Source organism: Pleuronectes platessa, chromosome 14, assembly GCF_947347685.1.
Source record: "Pleuronectes platessa chromosome 14, fPlePla1.1, whole genome shotgun sequence".
Taxonomy (NCBI): Eukaryota; Metazoa; Chordata; class Actinopteri; order Pleuronectiformes; family Pleuronectidae; genus Pleuronectes; species Pleuronectes platessa.
In genome coordinates, this window is record NC_070639.1 from 16,694,180 (window position 1) to 16,718,046 (window position 23,867).

General features: G+C 41.7%; 1 protein-coding gene across 1 annotated transcript in view; it reads right to left on the reverse strand.

The window, feature by feature from the left end:
- The window catches only part of LOC128455798 (ephrin type-A receptor 6-like), a 139,297-nt gene that overhangs the window by 60,950 nt on the left and 54,480 nt on the right, over positions 1-23,867 (reverse strand). Inside the window, 2 exon segments of the mRNA XM_053439669.1 lie at positions 270-605; positions 3,755-3,910. Coding sequence (XP_053295644.1) covers positions 270-605; positions 3,755-3,910 — 492 coding nt within the window.

Sequence of the window (23,867 nt, forward strand, 5' to 3'; positions counted from 1 at the left end):
GTTTCATAATAAACCCATATTAGCTTAGAGTGATAATGCATTTTGGAGAATAACTCATCTGCAAAGTGTGAACATTGTTTCCAGCAGACAGAGGCAGGAAACAACGTATTCACTCCTCTGTGGAGATCAGGGTATTCTCGACTACACACAGACTGGTGTCGGTTCCTATCAACACAAACTCACTGGACACATTCGTCCAACATTCGTCCACATTCGTGTAACAGTAACACGTACAAATGCAAAATTGAAATAATGCTGGATGTACTCACCTCCCTGATCAGTCACGACGGTGATGATGGCTACCTGGCGAGGGAAGGAGCTCATGTCCGACACGCCGTTGAGCGACTCGATCTCAAAGGTGTAGTTGGCGTGCGCCGAGAAGTCCATGACAGTGACGGTGGCGTTGACCAGGCCCAGTGGTCGCGGCAGGAAGCGGAGCACCTCCTCGCACAGCTGGCACTGGTCCGGCTCGGGGCCACAGCGCTTGCACTGGACGTTGTAGGTGAGGTCCCGGCGGCCCCCAGTGTCGCTGGGAGGTGACCACTCCAGCATCAGACTGGTGTCGTTCAGGTTAGACAGCAAGTTACGAGGAGGAGACGGAGGACCTGTCAACAGAAGATTAAAAAAAATAGGTATCAGGTGTTTGAGAAGACTTTAGCTGAGGTTAGGAAAAGATACACAGATACATTGACAAAGACATTCAGGGGCTGAGAAAACAGTAACTTTCAGAGCTACTTTAAGAGGAAGTTCTCTTCTCCCTACAAACGCACACAAAATCAGAACTCAAATCAAGAATATCCAAAGTGCAGCCAACTGTGCGAAACGTTATCATCACTGGTATATTTCTTTTGCAAGCAAGACTAACTTTCACCGCTGACTTCATACAGGAGACACTGCGGTGCCTTGGTTCCCATGTCTCTGGATGAGTGTCTATCACAGCCTCAGATGTAAATGAGAAATATCCACAGTGAAGCCACATGGAGAAGTGCACGTCACCCCCCCCCCCCCCGCTCAGCATATGAATATGGGCTTTCATTTTCTACCTGTACTTATCTTTTGATCAGAAGACGGTCCATGGCACACAAGCTAGACCAATATGCACAAGCTACCCCCCCCCCCCCCCCAACACATAAACATCAAAGTCATAAGGTGAAATTGTGGCATGAGCTCGCAGCCTGGGATAAGGTTGGAAGCGAGTCGTTGTATGGTCATTAACTTATAAGTACTCTTTATTATTCATATATTTATTATAAAAACTAAAATGCCAGAGGAGGCTTGACTTGGCTGCATGGATTTGTGACAGGGCTATAGCCCCCCCCCCCCCCCCCCCCCCCCCCGGTGTACCACCGTCCTTGCGACAGAAGATGATGGATTCCGATATGCAAATTAGATATAATCCATCTAATTACTTGGAAGTGGTAAATCTTACATACATAAAATAAATACGATCTTGAAATGGATTCGAAAGGTAGTGGGGGTAATGTCTTGTCTTCTCATAATTCCCATAGTTTAACAGCTGCTTTTTAATCTAAAATTAAATCTCGCTAAAGTTGTGCATCTCTACCTCTATGGGTTAAATGTTCAAAGTTGCAAATAACATAATAGTTTACATTGGCTAAAAGTGAATTCCAGTCTTATTATTATATAAATTAGCTGATATAAAAGAGTGGGGGAACTTACCGGTTGAGTAGTTGAACAAATGCAGATGAAAACACAAGAATCTCTATTGAGTTTGATTCCAAGACAATTGTTAAAATTCAAACCTGGTTGTTTATCTATTGCCAAAATTACTATGCAGAAGGGAAGATAACATCATACATCATCTGCATATAGTTGAGAGGAACTCCCATTATGTGGCCAGGGACTAGATCTGATGAGAAATGCCCAGGACCCAAAATTGACCCCTGATGCACACCACTGCTAACACATTATTCTAAATGTTTAGACAAATATTTATACGTATTATTATATTCACACAGGTACACTGGCAGTATTAATGAATATATGCTTTTTGTCAGGTTTAATGTCACATATTACTGCCGTACAAAACAACTCTATACATAAAACATCTCACTCCTGTGCAGTAAACATTCTCAGTAACTTCACCTCCCTCACATTTCCCTTTGCCGAGGTGTTTAGGTGCTGCTGGGATGTGTGCGTTTGTGTGTCAGGGTGAGCATTGTGCTATAGCAGGCCGCCCAGCTGTCAACAGGGTGGAGTTAAAAGGCCTGAGGGATTTGAACACTCCCATCCTGCCAAGCACACTGTCTGCCTAGACAATGGGATGTTTCCCTCTCCTTCCACCTGCATCCCTCCATCCCTGCCTCGGCCAAAAATCTCAGCAGAGAGGAGGGCTCCTCCCACCCCTCCTCCACTTCTGTCGGCGAATGTCCTTTCTTTCTCTCTTTATCTCTTTCCGCCTCTATCGGCCATTATCTCACCTCCTCCATTCTCTCCATCGAGGGTGAATCCACCCACCTCCCCCCCCCCTGCTGCGCCACCCCACTGCCATCAGTCAGCTCCCATTCTCCTCCACGGGAGATTGGTATCATCACCCTCCTTCCTTTCTCTCTCTCTTCACTGTCTACTCCATCCAGCCTTCACTCCTTCTCTCCACCTTTATCTCACCTCCCATGACACCCCCCCCCCCCCCACCCTTTCTTGCTCTCCACCTTTGTCTTCCTCTCAGGCCGTCAGCTTTTAATCTCTGGTCTTTTTAATTTTTTTCGTAGACATTAGGCAAGCAGACTGTTTATGCTCCGGCCAGTGAGCTCCTGATTAAAATGCAACCTGTTATTCACGAGATTCTTGTTTGCATTGGGAGAAAAAGTGGCCTTGGAAACACATGTTAAATCCAGAAATATGAATATCACTGTATGGAAAACAGTTTCCCTTATTATATTTCTGGATATCTGAGTCTAAATTTAGAAACTAACACTGTATGAAGACCTTGGAGAAAATTGAGTCTTCTTTTAGAAGAAGTGCATCTTGCAGGGCACTATGAAGCCACAGCACCCGCACTATAACTAGGCTTTGTCTTGCAGTAAAAGACAAACACAGTCTCTCGCCCTGGAGAGCTCTCCGACGTGGCCCCCGTCTATCTCGGTGACAGCTAAATGGCTTTTTAATTAAAGGAGAATTAGTCTGGTTAAACTGTAATTTAATGCAAATATAAAGTCATTATGACAGTCGGTGAATCATCGATGGGGACGACGCAGCTGAACAAAAGCCATGTAATTTATCCAGAGGCTCTCTAATGCACAGTTTCACACCAGATAAGTGCTGGAGACGAGACTGGATTTACGCTCACAGCAAATTCTGAGAGACCACTGGAGTGATCCACCTGCTCTACAGACAAAGTAATAACCAGACTGTTGGGTATACACAAGGATTTAGATTTACACTAAGGTGGATTAAGAGTTAACAAACATGAGCTATCTTCAGAATAGTCTCTGGAATTGGTCCCAACTAGGGCTTGGGGGACAAAATGATAAAGAAACAACTTTTAGAAATCAAGAAATATAAGACAACGTCCATAGAAACTCATTTCCGCCGCGCCGAACCAATCATGTGTCTGGAGTAGAGTTACAACCACGTCAGGATACGTTGACGCACACAGCACTTAGCGTAGGAGAGGCAGGCAGCAGCAGCACATGTGCTAATATCAACTAAATTTGGTCTGAGGTCCAATCATGTAAGGTATGAACCCCCCCCCCCCCCCCCAGTCTTAAGCCCCGGCTGGTGGTATACTCACGTGTGCATGCCATAGTTGGAGGATCTTTCTCAGCCCTGAAGAAGCCCTTCTCACAGCGACAGATAGTCGCCCCTTCTCCATAGCTGTAACTATGCGGAGGGCACTTTGAACACTTGATGTTTCCAGCATATGCCTTGTAGAAGCCTGGGTGGCAAGCTGAGAGGGGGGAGGGGGGGAAGAAAGACAAAAGTCAGGCCATGTTGTGGACATACAGGTGAACACATTGCATATATTCAAGGTTTCATTTTGCACAAGGACCCAAAGGGGAAGATGCTGAAAGAAATCATATCTCTATTTTTGTAACATTTCCATCAATATTATATTATCATAACAGCCAGAGCTACGGAATCAATAAGGACAAAAGGCTCTGGAGCTGTCGTGTGGCTGTCAATAATCATTTAAAATTATAATTTCAACATATTAATGAAATTCAGGTTATCTTTTCGAAACATGGAAATTGATGCAGCGTGATTCACTCAAATATAATGAGACCATCTGTGTTGTTTTTCGGGAACCTTTACTCTGAGGATTATGAATTCTAATTTTCATTTTACATGACAATTATTCTAATTCTTCTCCTTATTAATTTCAATATGTTTTCAAACATTTGCACACACAGATTTTTTTCAGTTGCTTCCTGAATGAAAAAGCCAAGTTAACCCTGAGGATACTGTCAAAGTATTAAAGCCATATTCATCTGTATTGTGGGTGTGAGAATTGCAATGAATAATTAAAACAAAGACAAATGCGTTGACAGAGAGTTCCTTTGAGAGACAACGTCGAGACATATCAACTGTTTGTCTCAGGGTGTTGAACATTGAGCTTGTTTTTAATAGTCCAAGATAGAATTCAAAATTAATGTTAATTAAATTTAATTATTATCAACAATAGTTTGATAGGTGGAGGTATTTATGGTTCTCATGCCTTCAATTAAAAAAAAAAAACATCATGATATCAGAGAAAACTGAAAAGTGTAACACAGATGTGGTGATAATAGAAAAAACATCATTACAAAAAGGGCTCTTTTCAAATGAAATTCAAAGTGCACCTCCTTTGGCAACAGGCAATTTAATTATAGAGACTGCTTGGTATACGGAATTAAATTTGATGAACTCGCGGTGCATGTTTTAGAGCCACGACATAATAACTAACATACAGGAATAAAGAGAAAATTATGCAAGAGGCTTTTTGGAACAGCAGTCACGCCAGAGCTGGAATTAGCAAGAAAGGGCAAGATAAAAAAAAAATCGAAATTTGTTTCATTCTAAACCAACACTCATAACTAGCTGCAGCTCTGTGAGTTCTTTGATGCCAGAGAGAGACGATTTAAACACCTCAGTTTGGTGCAAGAAATGTTTTGCCAAAACTGCTTATCTTCCTGCAGAAGCCCCCGTGTATGAAAGCGTGTAATGAGGAGGTTTTTCTGCCGGTTCCACATTCACACAGAACTCATGTTTTACCATCAAACCCAAGTTTCTCCTATTAAAATTGTTCCTATTGAGTAGAAAAGGTGGCATTGTGAATATTCCTAATGCAAGTCTGGCTCCTTTCCGAGGCTAAAGGAGATAATAAGCAAATAACAAACTCTAAAAAATTTTTTTAGAAAAAGTGAAGAGAAGGAAAGTTACTGCTCCAATGAGAATTTGACTATCAATACTGGAACACAAACAAACAGGCGTACACACAACAAGTAAAAGCGACATCGCTTATTAGCAAAATGGACAGCAAACTCTTTCTTCAGTATATTTTCTTAACCTCCAAAGCACCTCCCCGTCACAAAACTCTCCTGCCTGGTGAGATTTCCACCGCTGCCGGTTGTCACCAAGCAGATCGATTTAACAAGGTAACACAAGCTGAGCAATTTGAAGGGATTCACCTTGAAGCACCGAGTGCCTTTGTGTGTCTCCATTGCTGCCTGTGATAAATGGAGCTGTAAGGAGGACAAGGAAGTGCCCAAAACCACGAGCGCTCCGATCAAACGGGAACAATTAGGACAGCGGCAAAGAGGCTAACACACACACACACACACACACACACACACATAGAACAGGTCAGTGTGAACCTATTTGTTTTGATGCTGGATAAGGAGTGATTGTTGGAGCTCGATAAATCACACGTTAATTGTACTAATGCCGTTGAAAACAGCCAACCAGAAAATTGAATGTGGTATTTTTTTATCAGAGCCTGTGACAATAATTGTTTAAAAATGTATCTAAAAACTTGACACACACACACACACACACACACACACACACACACACACACACACACACACACACACACACACACACACACACACACACACACACACTCTCACACACACACACACACACAAACACACACACACACACACACACACTGTATCAGCATGATAAGTGACATCCCCTGCAGCGTACCAAGGCTGCCTCTGTCATTAACCTCTGATACCGACCTGTCCCTGAGTCAAAAAACGTCAGTCAACACTCCCCCCCACACACACGCACACGCACACACACACACACACACACACACACACACACACACACACACACACACACACACACACACCACTACACAACGTTTTGGACTCAACCTAACGACGCCTCTGTCCGACCTTCACTGAACTGAGGGGATGTTCCTTTTCGAAAGCCTTGCAGCCTCCTTCTGCAATCTGTCTGACCAGGCTCTGATCCAAGGCCACTGTGGTGCTGTGTGCGATGGCTGACCATGCATCATCCAGGAACGGACACACACACACACACGGTGGTGAGAAGGCAGGCGTACGGACCACTATTACACACACGCGCGTGCAACACGACGCGGAAACAGCGGTGACAAACAGCACCTTGCACTGAACTAGACAGCGTGCCAATATCTGAATGAAGCCGGGGAAATGTGAGCAGGTCAAAGACGAGCCAAGTCTGCAAATCAAATACCAGCGTTGATCCATCAAGGACAACGATTTGCCCCCTCGTATGAAAAGCATGCCAGCACTGGTACTGTAGGTGTAATGCAGTCAGTATTAGTTCCCCAGTGAATATGATTACTGATCCGTACAGATGAAATGGATTTGGCACTGGGTGGATTTGCACACGAGGCTGCTGATGGTCCGGTGACTAGTGAGCATGACAGCCAAAACAAAAGAGTCCGGTGGAAGGAGGCAGCAGGGCAACACCGACTGTGTGTCACTACATCTAATCCCTTTGGTAACAGTTTTGCAGAAGTCAAAAGGTCATAGAAACACACGTAGAATGATAAAAGAGTTACTGAACCGTTTCCTGTCACCTCCATATCAGAACCATGTGAGCATACATGAAGCATCAGAACATGCACGATGCAGAGATGTCCGGAAAAAACGGCTGAATATATAAACATGATTAGGTTTTGACGGACAACAAGATTCGAGAGCTTTTTGTTGATGTGGTGTAAACGACTACGTGATCTCCGTGGTATAATTCATAGGTCACTGAGACAACCCCCCCCCCCCCCTCTCCTGAACTCACCGGATACTTTTCTGTTGTGGTGAACGCATGTGACCGAGGCATATCCTGCCGCATTGTGCACATGTGAAAGGTCAAATCTGAAAACAGCCAGTGTCTCGTGTGACAAAGACCTGAGAGCTCCTGTCAGCATCAAGTCTCATGTTGTATTGATTGTGATAAAACATATCGCACTGTGTTTGTCGGTCGGTTGTTGTTGATCCTGACACCAGAGCTCTAAACACACACGTTTAGAGTGAATGTGTGGAGCCACAGAGGACGTCAGCGGATGTATCAGACAACAACGCATCATAAACGACAACAAGTAATATTAATCACTGAATCAGAATGATTTCTGTGAATGACACACATGTTCTACTTGTTGTAAAAGGCCTTTTGTTTGAGATTTATTAGTCTGATCTGTCTTACACAAAAAGTTACATTGAACAACGATTTAGGAAGCACGATAAGTGCAATAACAATATGTGCATTCTACAGATTAAAAATTATTTACAAAATATTCGAAGCAGGAAGAACTATAGAAAGAAAAAGTACACAAACTTTCAAACAAAATAACGAAAAAGGAGGAAAAGAAGTTGTTTAAATGTTGAAGGCAAAGGTTCTCATGATGCAAAATGGGCAAAATTAAAAACATTTAACCATGCCTGTGAAGCCTTTATGTATAAAATATAAATAACTCCTAAAACTAACATGAACTCATTTTATTAACATTTTACCCATTTGAGATCTGAAAATAAAAAAATATATTTACAAAGTTAGAAATAAAAAAGTAGTTTTTGAAGTGAGGATTTCCTTCCTCTTGATGGGAGCTTGTTGGGGTTTGGGGCTTTGGGGCTCTGGTCATAGTTCTAGGCCCTCAGCCCAAGGTTAATGAGATCTGGAAGTCATCCAGAACTTCTTCAGCCCGGGGCTCAGAGGCCTGAAGCCGGGCCCTGAGACCCAGAGACGGCAGATTGGTTGGTCAGGCCTGCTACTTCATACTCACTGGACCTGAGCAGCAGAGCAACTGGCAGGCAGATTAGGTGGGGGTGGCAGACCTGTCCGCCTGCCTGTCTCTCTACTGACAGGATTTAACTATATGACCATCTGCTGGAACTTTTCTACTTCTGTCATTAGTTAGAAAAGCATAGTGGTAAAGTGAGGAAGTGTCCGTTTGGTGGTACCTCCCATGTTTTAACTGTTTTAAAGATATATGAACAGAAACCAAACCACACCTTACATGTGCTTTAGGTGGCACATCCACAATCCCCCATTCCCTGTTGTTGCCATGTGCAGATATTCAGAGGACTTTAAGAAGGGTAAGCAGAAGGCTAGAGCAGTCTGCGAAATTCATATTTAAACTTTAATTATAGTCTAGAAGAGAATAAGAACACTGTCAGCTTGACCTACTACATGCCCTGTTGACCAGGGAAGCAAGTCGGTGATGTCATGTTATTTTGATATGAACATGGAGGACGCTATAGCAAGCAAAGCCGAGCTGAGCAGACAATCAAGACACCAAAGCATCTGAGAAGCAGCGTGTGGAAGTGTTTTCTACACTGTACAACAAAGAAAACACACAAAGGTAAAGCTGTTTGTCATCATTGTACCAATCAGACCTCTTCTCTGAAGTGTGTGGGCTCTGTGGGCTAACCTGTTAGCAGCAAGTTGAGAAAACATAAATTGTTCACCCTCGTCTGACTGCTTGTGTGTGTGTGCCCTAAAGATTTAAACAAATTGTGTGCAATGTCAAATTTGTCTATATTTTATTGTTTGAATTAAATGCTAGGCCTACAGAGGACGGCACAAAAATGAACTGCTAACTTCATAAAAAGATATTTACTTACGAGAGATTTTAACAAGGCTATACAATAGACATTGAAATACATTTCCCTTTCAATCAAGGATCAACATGAAGCCTTTGTGCAACACCTACACTGACTTTGTAGAAATGGTTCTTTAAATTTGCTTTTCAAACAGGCTTGAAAAACAGGTTCATATTTGTACTAAAAATCACATTATTCTCTAAATAATGTTTAGATAAAAACTCTTAAATTCATGCTTAATTTTAATGACGGCACCATTACGGTAACAAAGTGAAGATATCAACCATGAACCACAACTTCCTGGTTCACAATAATCTGTTGCATGTCATACAAAATGTATATGTATATAATAATGAATAATTCATACAGTCAATATGTCTTGAGAGCATGATGCAGTGAGGCTCTGTCAATTCCTGCTCAGTGGAAGTTTTTACCTACTGTATCTATGCTATCAGTTAAAATCCTTCTTAACTTTAGTTTGTTTCATGTCTGCAGTTCCGCGTGCATGAGCGATGGAAGCTCTCTGGCTCTTTGCGGTGGCGTAGCCGATGATGGCGGGTCCCTCTCCCGGTGGTCAGCGAAGAAGAACAATTCCAAGAGGAGCACAATTCTGCAGCATTTACTTGCAACACCACATCAACAAATGTTGCAGAATAGTTCAGCTCTTGAAATCAAAGGCAGCGGGGGTGAGCAGGCGATGCAAAGGATGAGAGATCGTTGCAGAGATGGTGGCTTTGTAGGCGAGAAGCAGCCTGAAACTAATGCATATGATAAAAGATGGAAGATGGGCCCTATTTTCGGTTTCATTCCCCCCAATTGTCATCCATGAAAAAGTATAAAACAATAAAAATGGAAACCCTTATTGCTTCTTTTTTTCTCTGTGGCGACACAGAACCCATGTTGTCCACAGGTATCCTGCATATTAGCAGAAAGCAGCGCCCGGGGTCCCCTTTCCTTTCTGCATAGATAATAACTTTTATCATACTCCACCAGGAGAAAATTACAACCCTGTTCCCTCTGCTTATGCACCATGATATTCATGTTCACTTCCAAACACAACAGAAGAGCCTTTGAATGTCACTCAAGATGACACAGGTAATATCCATTTAGCTCATGTCTCTTGGTGAACCCTGCTCATACAAACACCTGCACTTCTTCTAAATGTAATGCAATATGCATTATTTATTAACACTCAAGATGATTAACTCAAACCTCTTAATCCGCTGCCAAATTAAAAAAAAGTGGTAGCAGTGGCCCTCTACTCTGGAGCCGACATTTAAAAAGCATCACGTTATCGAAAAACAACACTTTCAAACACTCGTAAAGAGGAGCCCTCCGTCTCTTCTCGCTTTCAGCCGCTCACTCATCGGCCTTCCTTCCTCTCTTCATTAGCTGAAAGCTCCGAGCGCTATCTCTGATTTGCACTTGAGGATTAGTGCGGCCTCTCCAGCAAATGTCTGCTGTAGCCTTGAGAGCGGTGTTTGCTCAATTAGCGGGGAGAGCAGTCGGCGTGGGAGCTTCAGGAAGTTAGAATAAGAACTATGACATATGGGAGCCTTCTTATCTTTACCCGTGTCGGATAATAATTGTCATCATCACAGTGAACGCTCACGTCAAAAGTCAAGTTTCTAGTCTTTGTACTCAAACCACACATATATATATATATTTTTTTTTTTCACTTTACTAAAGTATATGCCTCCTTGTCATAAGTGAGTCCTCCTCAAAAAGTTCTACAATATACTGTCACTTATTATTGTTTGCTTTTTATAAACAGTCTATTGTGCAGAGTGAAGTTTGTGTTCATCCCACCTGGTTTATCTGCAATTAACATTAGATTATATATTATTTATCAATGTTATTTTTTTTAATATATTAATAAAATGAAAATGAATTTGCTTTATTACGGTTCACATATTAGTTTGAAGGAGTTAATGAACAGCTTTTTACAAATCTTCCGAACCTAGTTCAGTCTTTACAAAAACCACAGGTGAAGATTTTGTGATTTTACTTATGCAGTTGCAGACAGTTTCCGTAATTAAAGGACATAGAAGAAGAAATATTTCACCTTGTACATTGTATTTGCGCTCGTGTGATATTTCAATTTCCCACTGTGATAATGTACACATGGCATGTTTATTGGAACCTTATTTACACGGTAAGATTAGATTATCTATGATGTGTTTGTCAAGCCTGTTCTTCCCCCTCAAATTGACATGACCTGTATTTGATCCTATGACCTTTCCACCTTGTCTTTCACACCATGTGCATGTGTTCGCATAACCTCACCCTGCTGCTGGTTTACAATTTGGGCACTTCAGCCTTCACTTCTACTTCCAAACCAGTGGCTCCATGAAATTTCACTTTCTTTGACTTGCTTCCTGGCGTTTAGTGGGCATCAGTTCTGGTGGCTCTGAGACGCAGCCGGATCGGAGCACTAAGGCCGAGGCTAACTTGGACACAGCAAACGTGACGCGGTGATGAAGAGAAAGAAGAGCGTCTCCGCTGATTGAGTTTCGATTGCTGTTTAATTTGCTCCTTGGTTTGCCCTTGTGCCATGGTTGTTTGAATTTCATCTGTTGCATTGATTTCTCCAGTTTAATTAGGCTGGTATTTTGTAGCATGAGGGTTTATTAGCCTGAATTAGGCTTTGATAAGATAGAATGACCGGAGCTTCATTATTGAAGATAATGTAATGAAGGCAATAAGCTCCCTTAACTGAGGCTATTTTTGTTAGGGAGGGAAAAACAATACTATTAACCAGGATAATCAGAGCTACTTAACAACATAGACTGGGAGTGTAAAGACCACTTTGGTGACACGTTCCCCTTCTGCCCTCTCAAGACTCAAGACTCACTTCCTACTTCTGTTTTCTCTGTGAGGCTTTTTTGGACCACAGTTGTGGTTTTCTTTTTTCAATAAAGAAAAGTTCTGTTTACTTTCAGTGATACTCGCCTAAGCACAAAGATTCTTTCCCTGTGGACTAACAAGCATTTTTCGTCCTAATTAAACATTTACAAATCCTTTGATATTTTTTTTAATATTTTTTTTGCAAGCATTTTAAATGTTATATACTTTTTTGGTAGCTAGAGGACTTATTTTTCCCTCAATTGGATGTGGATGATTCACAAAGCTTTTATAATTTTTAGGATGAATAGTCCATCAAGGTTTCAACCCTGCCTCCTCCAATCAGTTTCAGTCTACATACGAGGTCCCTGTGAAATGTGGCATCCGTTCTGTGAGGCCAGAGAACCTGAGAACATAACAGAGCTCAGCCACCGGTGCAAAGACAAAACAAATCCTCACATGCAGGCATCAACACAATTTTGTAACTTCTACATCTTCAAGCTGAAGGAGAAAAGAACAGAGACACCTGGAATCTAAGTCTTTTCTGTTCTACTAAAATCTGAAATAACAACGGCCTCCCGCTGAGTGAAAGGTACTGATAAATTGGACTTGGATGTTTTTAAGGAAGATAAAGATGCGATGGGAACAAAGGGCGACAACCAAACAATAAGAAGAAGATAAAGAACCACACAGAAAAGGCCGGAGAGTTAGAGCGAGTTCTCACGGAGGACAGCGCCGTGGGGGCTCATTCAGCGGCCGCCATCGCTTATATACTGTATCACTGACATTATCAGAGACAAAGATCTTTTTATGGACCTTGCAGGGGTCAGCCTTACTGAGCCCTTTATGGCAAAGTTTATTGCAGCATGGAAAAGAGTCTTGTGCCAAATGAACTAACAGAGTTGTAAACCTCTCAAAAGACATCCGTTAACTCCTGAGCGAGAGCAGAGTTCCTCTCTAAATCTGGCCTCGGAGACGAGCCGGTGGCTGGTGGAGGCTCTAGGATGGACAGTAAAGAAGTGTTTTTATAGTCTGAGCTGGACTGCTGACATAATGTCCTGGCTGGCTCCCGGGCAGCGCTGACCTGTATTAGGATATCTCAGATGCATGATCGCCGTAGTAAATCTTCAATAGCACTTAGCGAGGGGGACGACCCCCGTAAACCACCGGAGGAATGTGACACTTGTTGCCCTGCAAACGCTGGAGTTTATGGATGGTGATAACACTTGTTTGTTCTAGTCAAACTGTGGATCCAGACCAAGGAACAGTTTTACACCTTGAGATATAGGCTTCTTCCCCATGTTGCTGAAAGCTGCATTAGTAGATTTATCATGTCATGTCTAAACCGACAGTTTCACGGTTTATTCAGCAACAACTGATATGTACACTTGTGTTGTCAAGATATTGTTGAAATTTGAAATAAATGTTCCTGCTGCAGGTCTGAATTTCCCTTAGACCACTGATACCTTTAATGTCAAGGCATCGGAAAAAGCTTTGTCTTAGTCATCAGAAGCCAGAGAATCGTGCTTCCTAAAATCTTGTATAGGGGCAGCAAAACTAAGTTTGCTTTAGCCGCAAACGTAGAAAAAGTACTCATTGTGTGTATTTTTCATGAAGAACAGGACAGTAAAGTTACTAATATGTAGAAGGTTGCACAGTAGAAGCCAAACCACATTTAAATTCTTTAAGATTCTTTAAGATTCTTATTTCTATCTGCACATACTCATGTCTCAGTCTTTCCATCAAGATCCATGAATTATTACCGAGAAATCAATATTTTTGTTTTGAAACCTGTATTTAATGAAATGCAATTTACTGGGTTCCCTTAATGTTTCTGGTAAACCTCCGGTAGTTTCAGCAAAACCCTGCTAACTACAAACAAACAGACAGAAACATATCCTCCTTGGTGGAGGTGAAAACCCCCTGATACTACATATAGTGGCAGTTCTGAGCCGTGATATTTAACACTCCATGTACAACAAGGTGACACTTCCACAGAACACACATCCGTTCACTGCTTGCCTTATATCCTGATTCATGCCATCGTGTTTACTGTTACATTTCATTTTAGACTTGCCTCTCGAGGAAGAGACAGTGTGTGTCAATGTGTCTTGTCTATAGAGGCTTAATGAATTCATGATAAGGTCTTATAAAGATTAACATGATTTGGCCCCAAACTTTTCCCTCACTTCCCACCTTCCCTCCGCGTGATTGACGCCGACTGCAGCTTTTCAACACGCTGTTAAATCGGCAGCAAATCGTTCTTAGCAGAGGTCGCATTAGCATAAAGGCTTTCTTGAGGAAAAATAAACAACGGCAATGGCTTCTCAAAAACAGCACAAACAAGGGAGGGAGATAATGACACGGCAGCTAGTTAGTAACATCCTACAGCATAATGGACCTGCAGTGAAATTAAACTGGATCCGTCAATTTGAACGCCCTTTTGCTGCTGCTCCCTCTCTCTCCTCGTTCTTTATTTTTAATTTGTAGATCTCACTCTCTTAGATTTACATATTTGAAGAGAAAAACATATACATACAAACAAGTACACAGTATTAGGTATAAAATGAGCCTAAACATTAGGATTTGAAACAGTTTTTTTACCAAAACAGGTAAACTCTGCAGAAACAATATTCCAAATAAGATCGCACTCAAGAAAAAAGGTGCAATAGACACCAGTGATCATGGTGGAAATGTAACAGAAGCAGCAAAGTGTTGATGAAAAGTGTTAGAATATTTTTCGAAGAAGCAGCTGCGAGGATGTAAACACGCGTGTTGATGTTTGTCAGAGTAGAGAGCATCTTGCTGGTTTGGGTTGAGAAACCAATTTGCAAAAAAACGATAAGAGCAAGTGCTTCTTCACTTCCACCGTGGAGACGATACCTGTTGTTCCTGAGACGTGTGAGAACACTGGGTCTTATTATAGCTGCTGGTGATAACTTTTACTGTACTTTACTTGTTTTTCTCTGTACAGATTCACAGTAAAGCTGCTAAAAAGTGTATGACATCCTAGGGCTCGAGGATATTGCCATAGTATTGCTTATTATTATGATAAATGTCAAATTATTATTTCCTTTAAGTTTCTTCCTCTTGAGTGAAGGTTGTGGACATTAAAACTAATTGTGTTATGTAAAAATATGTTGATCTGTATGGAACTTTTGTTTTATTTCTATTAATGAAAATGATATGCAACAATTATTGTTACTCCTTCTTAAGAATACATTAATACACTCAGGAAGTTACACAGCAAACTGCCTATTAAACTTTGGTGCAGTTCTGGGATAAGTTGAGAAACCTACTTGGTATTTGCAGAGCGTACAGAGGGAAATCAATGGAGTGGCTTATCTGCCCAGATGAATTTAAGATGATCCCATTCACTGTGCTCTATAATACCAAAGTACTTTTTACACATTAACCCATTAAGAGCTACAGCTCCTAATAAAACTGCTCCCTCAAGCCCGAGCAAGGTTTGAAAATTACCCCCGAAAACCTGAGGGTTTTCTGAGGAGCAGAATGAATTACTCACATTTAGTAAAACCTTTAATTCTCAGCCTCTGAAGCAGATAGAGATAAAAACAGCCGGCAGCCTGAGCCTTTGGGTTTTGTTGTCAATCATGGCTTTCCCCTGAACCTCAAGATTAAAAAAAAAAAAGTTATGCATATCGACTCAGATGCATCACAATCTGCAGGTATGATCTAACTGGGTCGAGGTTAGCAGGCCATCAGGACCATCATCTGGGTCTGAATCTTCTTCATTGTCATTTTCATCGTTGTTTTTGTCAATGAAGCAATGATCTCTGAAACACTACCGTAAATACTTTTTAAGGGCGGTAAGAACTTTAACAAACTACTTTTGCCTTTCTCACAAATATTGAATCTCTCATCAGGCTCTTAACGGAGAAGCAGGCAGACTTTGCAACCAGTCTATCACGAATATGTTGCATCTGGTCTAAATGGGTTGAATCAGATTGTTGGTTGAAGTTAGAATCGAAGATTGAAAATAAATCACATTAAATGATCGATAAAAGACAATTTAATAATTACAAAAATTATGATTATCTTCATTCTGACTTGATTGCATGTTGTCTTTCATTAACATTATAACAGTATTACTTATTATTACACAATGATGTATGCTACCTCACTGATGGCAGGATATTTTAAAGTAAATGATCATTGTGCTACGTAGCAGCAAACAGCTTTTTGTTGTAAACTTTCATGAGTAGTCGGACAACATGCAGCCATTAGAAGCCTGAGAAAAAGGGAATGCACTTGGTTTGCTTTATGGCTGGCGTGCTACTGTACACTGGGAGCACGTCTGGCCCAGTAGGAGTTTGAGACGTAGAGAGAAGTTGCTTCACTAAGGACAGAAAGCACTCGGAGTGGAGTCATCTGGGATGATGGAGTGGGCCTTCATGGGACCAGTGGGAAGCATTTGCCTCTTATTAGGGGAGAATGAGCACAATCGGAGCACAGACTTCTCTTGTTAATGATCTGAGAACCACACGCACGCGCACACACTCCCTGCACGCTGAGTGAAACCACAGAACGCACACACTTTCAAACTCGCTTATAGAAGTTGTCTCATGCCGTTGCAGTTGTGTTAGCAGCTTAGTGAAGTGACAGCTGATGAGTGGAACAGATTGAGTCGTCTTCCCTTTGCACGGCACAGCGATCGACAGACCAAAGCATGGAAGAAGAAACAATGAGGCAGAGCCCGGAAAACGCTCCTGCATCAGCACAGCGTCCATTCGTCTCCCTGTCCTCTACACAAAGTACAAACTGTGTGCAGTCCACAGAAAACCCGGCAAAGTTAGGATCAAATACTGTCAGTGGCTTTTAAAGGTGTTCATGATATGCCTTCTGCTTGTTTGCTCACCTGCTTCCTGTCTCTGCAGCGAACGAGAGAACACAGCAAGCACAGGGAAGATGTGTGGTGTTCTCAATCTGGTGAAGACGTCTCCATCTGCGACTGTACGGCCCAATTAGCTGCTGCTGATGAAGTGACAGCATTGCACCATTCAAAGGTTCTTAACTGTGTGTTTATCACTACGGCTGGCAATCCAAAGTGCCACTGAGTGTTGATGAAGAGCGAGAAGGAAGTTTCTCGAATAGAGCCGGCACAGGGGAGGATTAGTTTAGCTGAGAAAACTGTAATGTGCATAGGTGTGTGTTATGAAAAGCCAAAGATCTCATTATTTCGTCTCCTTTTCCCTGCTGTTCGATGTTTTAATATCACCAGCCGGCGTTTATGAGCGGGCGCTGCGAAAAGGCAGTCAGCGTTTGTGAACGCTGCTCATAATCATAAAGATAATAACACTTTGTGTGTCCTCCACCTTGTTTCAGCGCGCATACGCACACTAGCAGAGTTATCAAACGCCACGGGAAAACCAAGATGCACTCTGCAAACTGTGAGTAAAAAGGAGCGAGAAAGGATTTAATATGGGAAGGAACAGTTATCTTAAGAAAAACAATTCTTGAAACATATTGAAGTCCCCATGCCTCATTTAGAGGCACACACAACATTTCAGTCACAACTGAAATAGGACTGCAACTGCCATTACTTCTTGGCATAAGGACAACTGCCTTTTAACAGTTTTACTGCTGGTAAAAGGGACTGAAATGCTCATAATCTAACACAATGCAGAGTCCATCATTTCTTTATTTGGCATACAACCCATTTGTAAATCATTGTTAATTAGAGTATAGTTTCTAAAAATAAAAAAACAAGGACAAACTAAACACATAAACATAGAAAACTTGATTCACCTAAAACTGAATGTCTCACAAAGAAATATCTTTGTTAGAAACAAAACAAAAGGAAAGAAAGTCATATTGCGCAGACACATGGGGCATTGCTGACAAACTATCCAAATATAGTTTCCAATTGAACACCATCTCTCTGGCTTTAACTAATGACGTGTTATGCTGAAGATCTTTCCTGGCGTATCACAGTGGGCTGCAGCACATTAACCTTTATGTTGATCAACATGAATTTAACTCACAGAAGAATTGCTTGCCACGAAACCACCGGGGGGGCGCTCTGCCTGCTCATAGCCTGTTCTACAACTATACTTTGTCAGTAGTTGTTGTTGTTATGAAAAAAAAAAGGGTTGATACTGTAGTTTAGTGAATAGTTTGTAATATCGATGCATCTAATATTTCATCTATAAAATGGCTGAAAGATGATTCCAACCCATCCTGACCACTCAGCCAGTTCCCATATGTGTCTATACTCTGCAAATGATTTTCAGGGTGCAGTTGTTTTCACATATTGTCCTACAGACTCCAACCTAACCATTTACTAATGTGAGTCCTCAGATTACTCTCGGTACATCTGACCGTGTGTGTGTGTGTGTGTGTGTGTGTGTGTGTGTGTGTGCGTGTGTGTGTGTGTGTGTGCGTTTCCTGTGCCGAGACAACACTTGGAATATCCCCAGAAAACCAACCCCTGCCTGTTTCTGCTGCATTAGGAGCCGAGTGTTGATCTGAACTTGACATGAGGTGTAACACAATTTGACTCTTGGGACTGCGCCGCCCTGCGCCGCCTCTCTGACGCCATACAAGCTCCATTTTCACCCGAGCAATTTGATGCATGGTGCGATGACTAAGACGCGAGTGCTGATGTTTGTGTTATACAGTCGGGCTAATATTCACCCACTGTGCACCTCAGCCTAATGGGATGGCACACAGCAATTAGACCGTGTAGAAGACTATTACTGGACTGAAATAGGTTTTTCAAGACAGACGTCATCTGCTGCAGCTTTAGTGCAGAACAGCAGCATTCACCAAATAGTTAAAGGCAGTGGAAACCCCTGTTTTTAGCTGTAGCGGTATTAATAATGTATGTTGTCTTGACGTTTTAGAAATTCATTAATTGCTGTGGATGCTTTTATGTAGCTCCTTTATCTCACTCTTGACTGTTTGTATTGATATTCAGATCATGGACAATCCTTCAGGGTTCAGCACAAACAAACAAACTTCGGTTTCTTGTCGAGAACTTGGTGAAGCTGCTCTGAAAAGTTTTCATTTCTGCAAAGAACATTATTTCTACCACATAGACAAGGAAGAAATTCCAATCTTTAGATTATCTGTAGGTTTGAGATGTGGATGACCATGACTAGCTCAAATTAATCCACATTCCATTTTGCAAAAAAGGTCAAAGCTTTATTAAGAATCATAGGAATAAATTGCGTTCAAATGAACATTGATAAGGCTGTGAAATCAATAAAAGTTGTATTTTATCAGCAATGCATCACTGAAGATCCCTGTTTTTAACTCCATGAGAGCCAAGCTCATTGTAGCAAACCACAAACAAAGTGCCTGTTAATATACTTCAACACGTCCAACATTTCCTAATTAATTTTTTTTTTTATTTGATTTTACCACGTTTGATAAATAGCTGACATAAACACTTAAAAAAAAAACATACCTTATATGTAGCTACTTTAATATGGTTCAAGGTGATTTCATGAACAAGACATGGTTTGTGAATTGACTCCAGTAATAGGCCTATTTTTTTTATATATATCGCTTTTCTTAAAGAACACTCAGAGCACTTCACAGTCTCCCATTAACACTGACATTCATACAGCACTTCTATTTAAAGCACTTCTCTACTCATGCATTCCATCCCATTCACAGACGACTCATATGCAAACAGCAATCTGGGGTTCGGTGTCTTTCATGCCAACCGAATGAAGTGAACTCCTCTGAATAAGTGAACGACCCGCTCTAGCTCCTGAGCCACAGTGACCCCCCCCCCCCCCCCCCCCACACTTCGACAGAGCAGGGCTGGCATCGACCACCTCCCAACAGCCAGCACGTCTTTTACACCAATACTTCCCAGGGTCCAGTTAAGCAATTTCCATACATTTGATTATAATATCAAAATGAAACTCTAATGTAACCCTGTGATAGCCGTACATCCCACATTTCCATTTGTGTGTGATGATTGCTTGTTAGAGAGACTGAATAAAAGCGGCGCTGCAAAGCCAGGCGCTCACATGAATGGCGTCGCCCGGAATTCTCCACATGCTGCAAATAATTGACTCAGGTAACTGATTAAATATAGTAATAATAATAACCATAATAAATCCTGAAAACTATTGAATCGTGTCAGAGGTGGACCACATTCACTGGATCGCCGCTGATGTTTAAAGAAACCCTCTCATTTGTGAACATATAATCCCAATTTACACAGACAGACGTGCAGAGGAGCGGGCACCATATCCTCTTCAGATCCCAGTCTGATCTATGGAGTGTAATAGTGTTTAATAAGGCTGACATTATGCTGGGATAATCCCACTCTCTCATGCACCGACACACAACCAATTCCATTTCGCCCGCCTCAGCTGTTTTCTCTCTGCTCCGAAAGCTCATTTCAAGAAAAGGAGGCCCGGGCGCAAAATGAAGCCTCAAATATCAATTACCACTGATGGGATTGAAGGGGGGGGGGGGAAAGCTGACGGATGCGACATTTCCTCGAATCCTTTGCAATTCACTTTGGTTTAATATGTGTATTTTTTTTTATTATACAGCGATAACAGCACATGATGAGAAAAAATTATAATTATTGGACTAATGTGAGATCTAGGAGTTGCAAAAAATGCAGCTCCTTCGAAAATGTGGGTGCAGGGGAATGTGTGTGCATGTATGTGCCTATGGGTGGACAGAACAGCTCCTCTTGTTATAGGTTATTTATGAATAATTTCCATCACATTTAATTATGAAACTTGACGCTGGGTGGCTGTGTAGGCAGGACATAAATTCCCGCTGTAGAATTCACATGTTTTTGTTTGCAGCACATCGACTCCGGCTTCAGCCCTGATCACCGAGAGCTCTAGAATCTTGTTTTCTTTCAAAGCTGTCTTCTTTGTCTTCTAGATGAAGAGCACCTCCGAGCTATGATCCGGAGATATTGGTATTCAATGTATTTTCTGTTTTGCATCCGCCGTGTGTTTAAATGTCATCGACGCGCCGACTCGCTCGTGGTGAAACCTCCGGATATATTCTCACAAGGGCTCAGTCGGACATTAACCAGAGTTTTTACTTAGCGGCAGGCAGGAAGAACTCCAAAGAATATCCTCAAGAACTGAATCAGACATTTGCCTTTTCACAAATGTCCCATTTGGAGAATACACAGAGTTCAGTGCATGTCTGAAAGCAGCTTTAGTAACCGGAGAAAGAGTATAAAATAAGTTTCAACCGAGGTAACCAGTATTTGCAGTTGGAAGCACCAAGAAGACCAGTGCAAAATGACCTGAGAGGTCTGGGTGGCTCAGGGCTGACACTGTGGAGAGAGCAAATAGTGACAAACAGAAGAAAACTGAAGTATTTTCTAATATGTGCATGATGCCACTGTGGAGGTGGAATACTGTTCCCTCTTTTCTACCCTCGGCTCAAACTCTTGCTACAAACTCGTACAGTTCTGAGAAGGAAAGAGGGAAACTCATTCATATTATAATCTGAAGGGATAATTCAACAACAAAAACATGTCATAGTTATAGTTAAACCAAGATGAACCTTGACATCTTCATTCTTCTCCTTTGCACCGAAGGATTTCACCTCTTTCTTGTTCTGTGTTTAATGAAATTCAAAACTCCAACATCCACCAACGTGTGCTCCCACGACTTTGTTTACTTCATGTATATCGATGGGTTACTGAAGGCCATGGACACATTCAGTATAGTAGCTCAAGTTTGTGAGACCTCATACAATGTCGCTGTTCTGGAGGCAAAGCTTGTATATGCAGACACAGTCACATTTGCACATTGTGAAAAGAATAAAATATTCTCAGCGGAACAAAAGATGGCGCGACCCGCTACACTACCGTACGTCACGGGGCTGCATTGCAATCAGACAAGCTGAGGTCCCTGTTTCACCCAGTATGGGTTTCACCCAGTGAGACAGGCGACTGGTGTAAAATGCCGGGGCCCATGCATCCAGAAACCCTCGCTAATTAATTCGGATGCTTTGTTTGCTGATGAAACCCAAATTTATTATGCTGAACAACTTGATTTTGAATGATTCAAAGTGATTAAGAGGACTTTCAGGGGGAAGTTTCATTGACACAAACAGGATGTAACAGGGCCGTTGGAAAGTGAATAATAGCCGAGACAAAAGCCATTAGCTGCCTTGTAAACACAGTCACTGTCTTTGCCCTACAGCTCTTTTTCCACAAATCAGTGACTGGAGCGAGATAAGGTGTGTGTGTGTGTGTGTGTGTGTGTGTGTGTGTGTGTGTGTGTGTGTGTGTGTGTGTGTGTGTGTGTATTAATCCAATCTCGCTGTATTACTTCGGATATTCTAAATGAAGCCGCCTCGAAAATCGGCGCGCAGCTCCGTCTTTTACGAATCACGCCGCTGTCCACAGTTTGCGTAATTAGTTTAGTGTTATTGCATTCATATGGAACAGGGGGTGTAAAATGTGTTATTGCTTTTTAACTGAACACAGTGGGTAAACTAATGTGCTCAATATGATCAATAAATCACATCTGAACACATCAACTCCCTGCCAACTGGAAAATGAAGTAGCAGCTCGGCCGCCCGCTTGCATATGAAAAAAAAGGTGTGAAATTGTTTGTGCACGTAGAATATTCTTTATCTGTCTGTGAGTAATATGTGAAGATATTACATGTCCTACATCTTGTACAATTTAATAAGTAAAATATGTTTATGTGCTATTTAAATGTGTTAGGATAAAACAGAAGAACCTTTCCTCTCGTGGTCTTCTGAAATATTACAGTTAACATCCATTTAGAGCAGCATCACACATGATCCCCCCCCCCCCAGCCTCAGGACATCTCCCTGTTCAATCTACTGGTTGCTTACTCCGGGCTCCTCTGCTCCCACACCGTGGGTGGCTAAGACAGTCGGTCCACTTTGCTAAACCCTCCTGCCGTTCACTAATAATGTTGACCGCAAGCTACCAAATTAAAGCGGTAGCCGGAGCCGCTGGACGCCATTGGTCCAATCAACAAGGCTTCCAATGGTTAAATGGATCCACCACAAGGGGCAGTTCCCATCATGGTCTGTCACACAGATATTGTGGTCACACGAAGGCCTTGTGAATTCAATTGTATTTCTTTTCTTTTTTAAATAAAGGATTAATGTGAACTCTCACCACAGATGGTGGGTTATATTTGTGTTAGTGTGAGTTAAGTGTGTTTCGACTCTTTCTTAAGGTCAATTAATACGCCAACTAAACTTTTTATAAAAGGAGGATAGAAATACCACATAGTCAATGAATATAGTAATTGGCTGTATTGTAATCAAAGTAAATTGCAACCTGTGTTAATAACAAAAAAAAATGGGTCTATATAATATCATTAAGAACCCAGAACCAACACATTGTGGACAGAAGCCTTTAATCACCTCACACAGACCAGAAAAAAACATGGAAATAAGAAATGTGGATTATTGCTCCAAACCAATTTTCTGCTTTTCCAAAAACCAGCTAAAAAAGAGCTTCCGGCTTCACTGACAGCATCACCATGTAAAATATATGTGGGACTGATAAAAATAAAAGAAGACAGGGAATCCACTATGATATATTCAGATTTAGGCAGATTCACACAGTCTTCAAGGTTATTGTCACACTACACTGAAATGAAAAGAAGCCAGAGACTGCGTGGAAGGTACAGAGAGAAGGAATAGACAGATCATCCTGGTAAACAAAACATGGGATTTCTATGAATGAAAAATTAGGATATTGACATTTCTAGTTTATATTTTGGAAAACAATATACTGAAAACACACTGGGAAACAGCACTAGCTATTGGCCGAGCAGTGGGAGATCATATGATGACATGTGTTTGTTGGAGGCCCCATGGTTTGTGCCTCAGCTTGTTAGGCCATCGTAACCCTGTGGTCTTTGTGAGCATTTGGTTAATATCTCCAATATTAGTTGTTACAGCTGGAAGTGTTTTAGAACTGCACAAATGAAGATCCAACTATGAGATTCCCCCATTTTCAAACTGTTT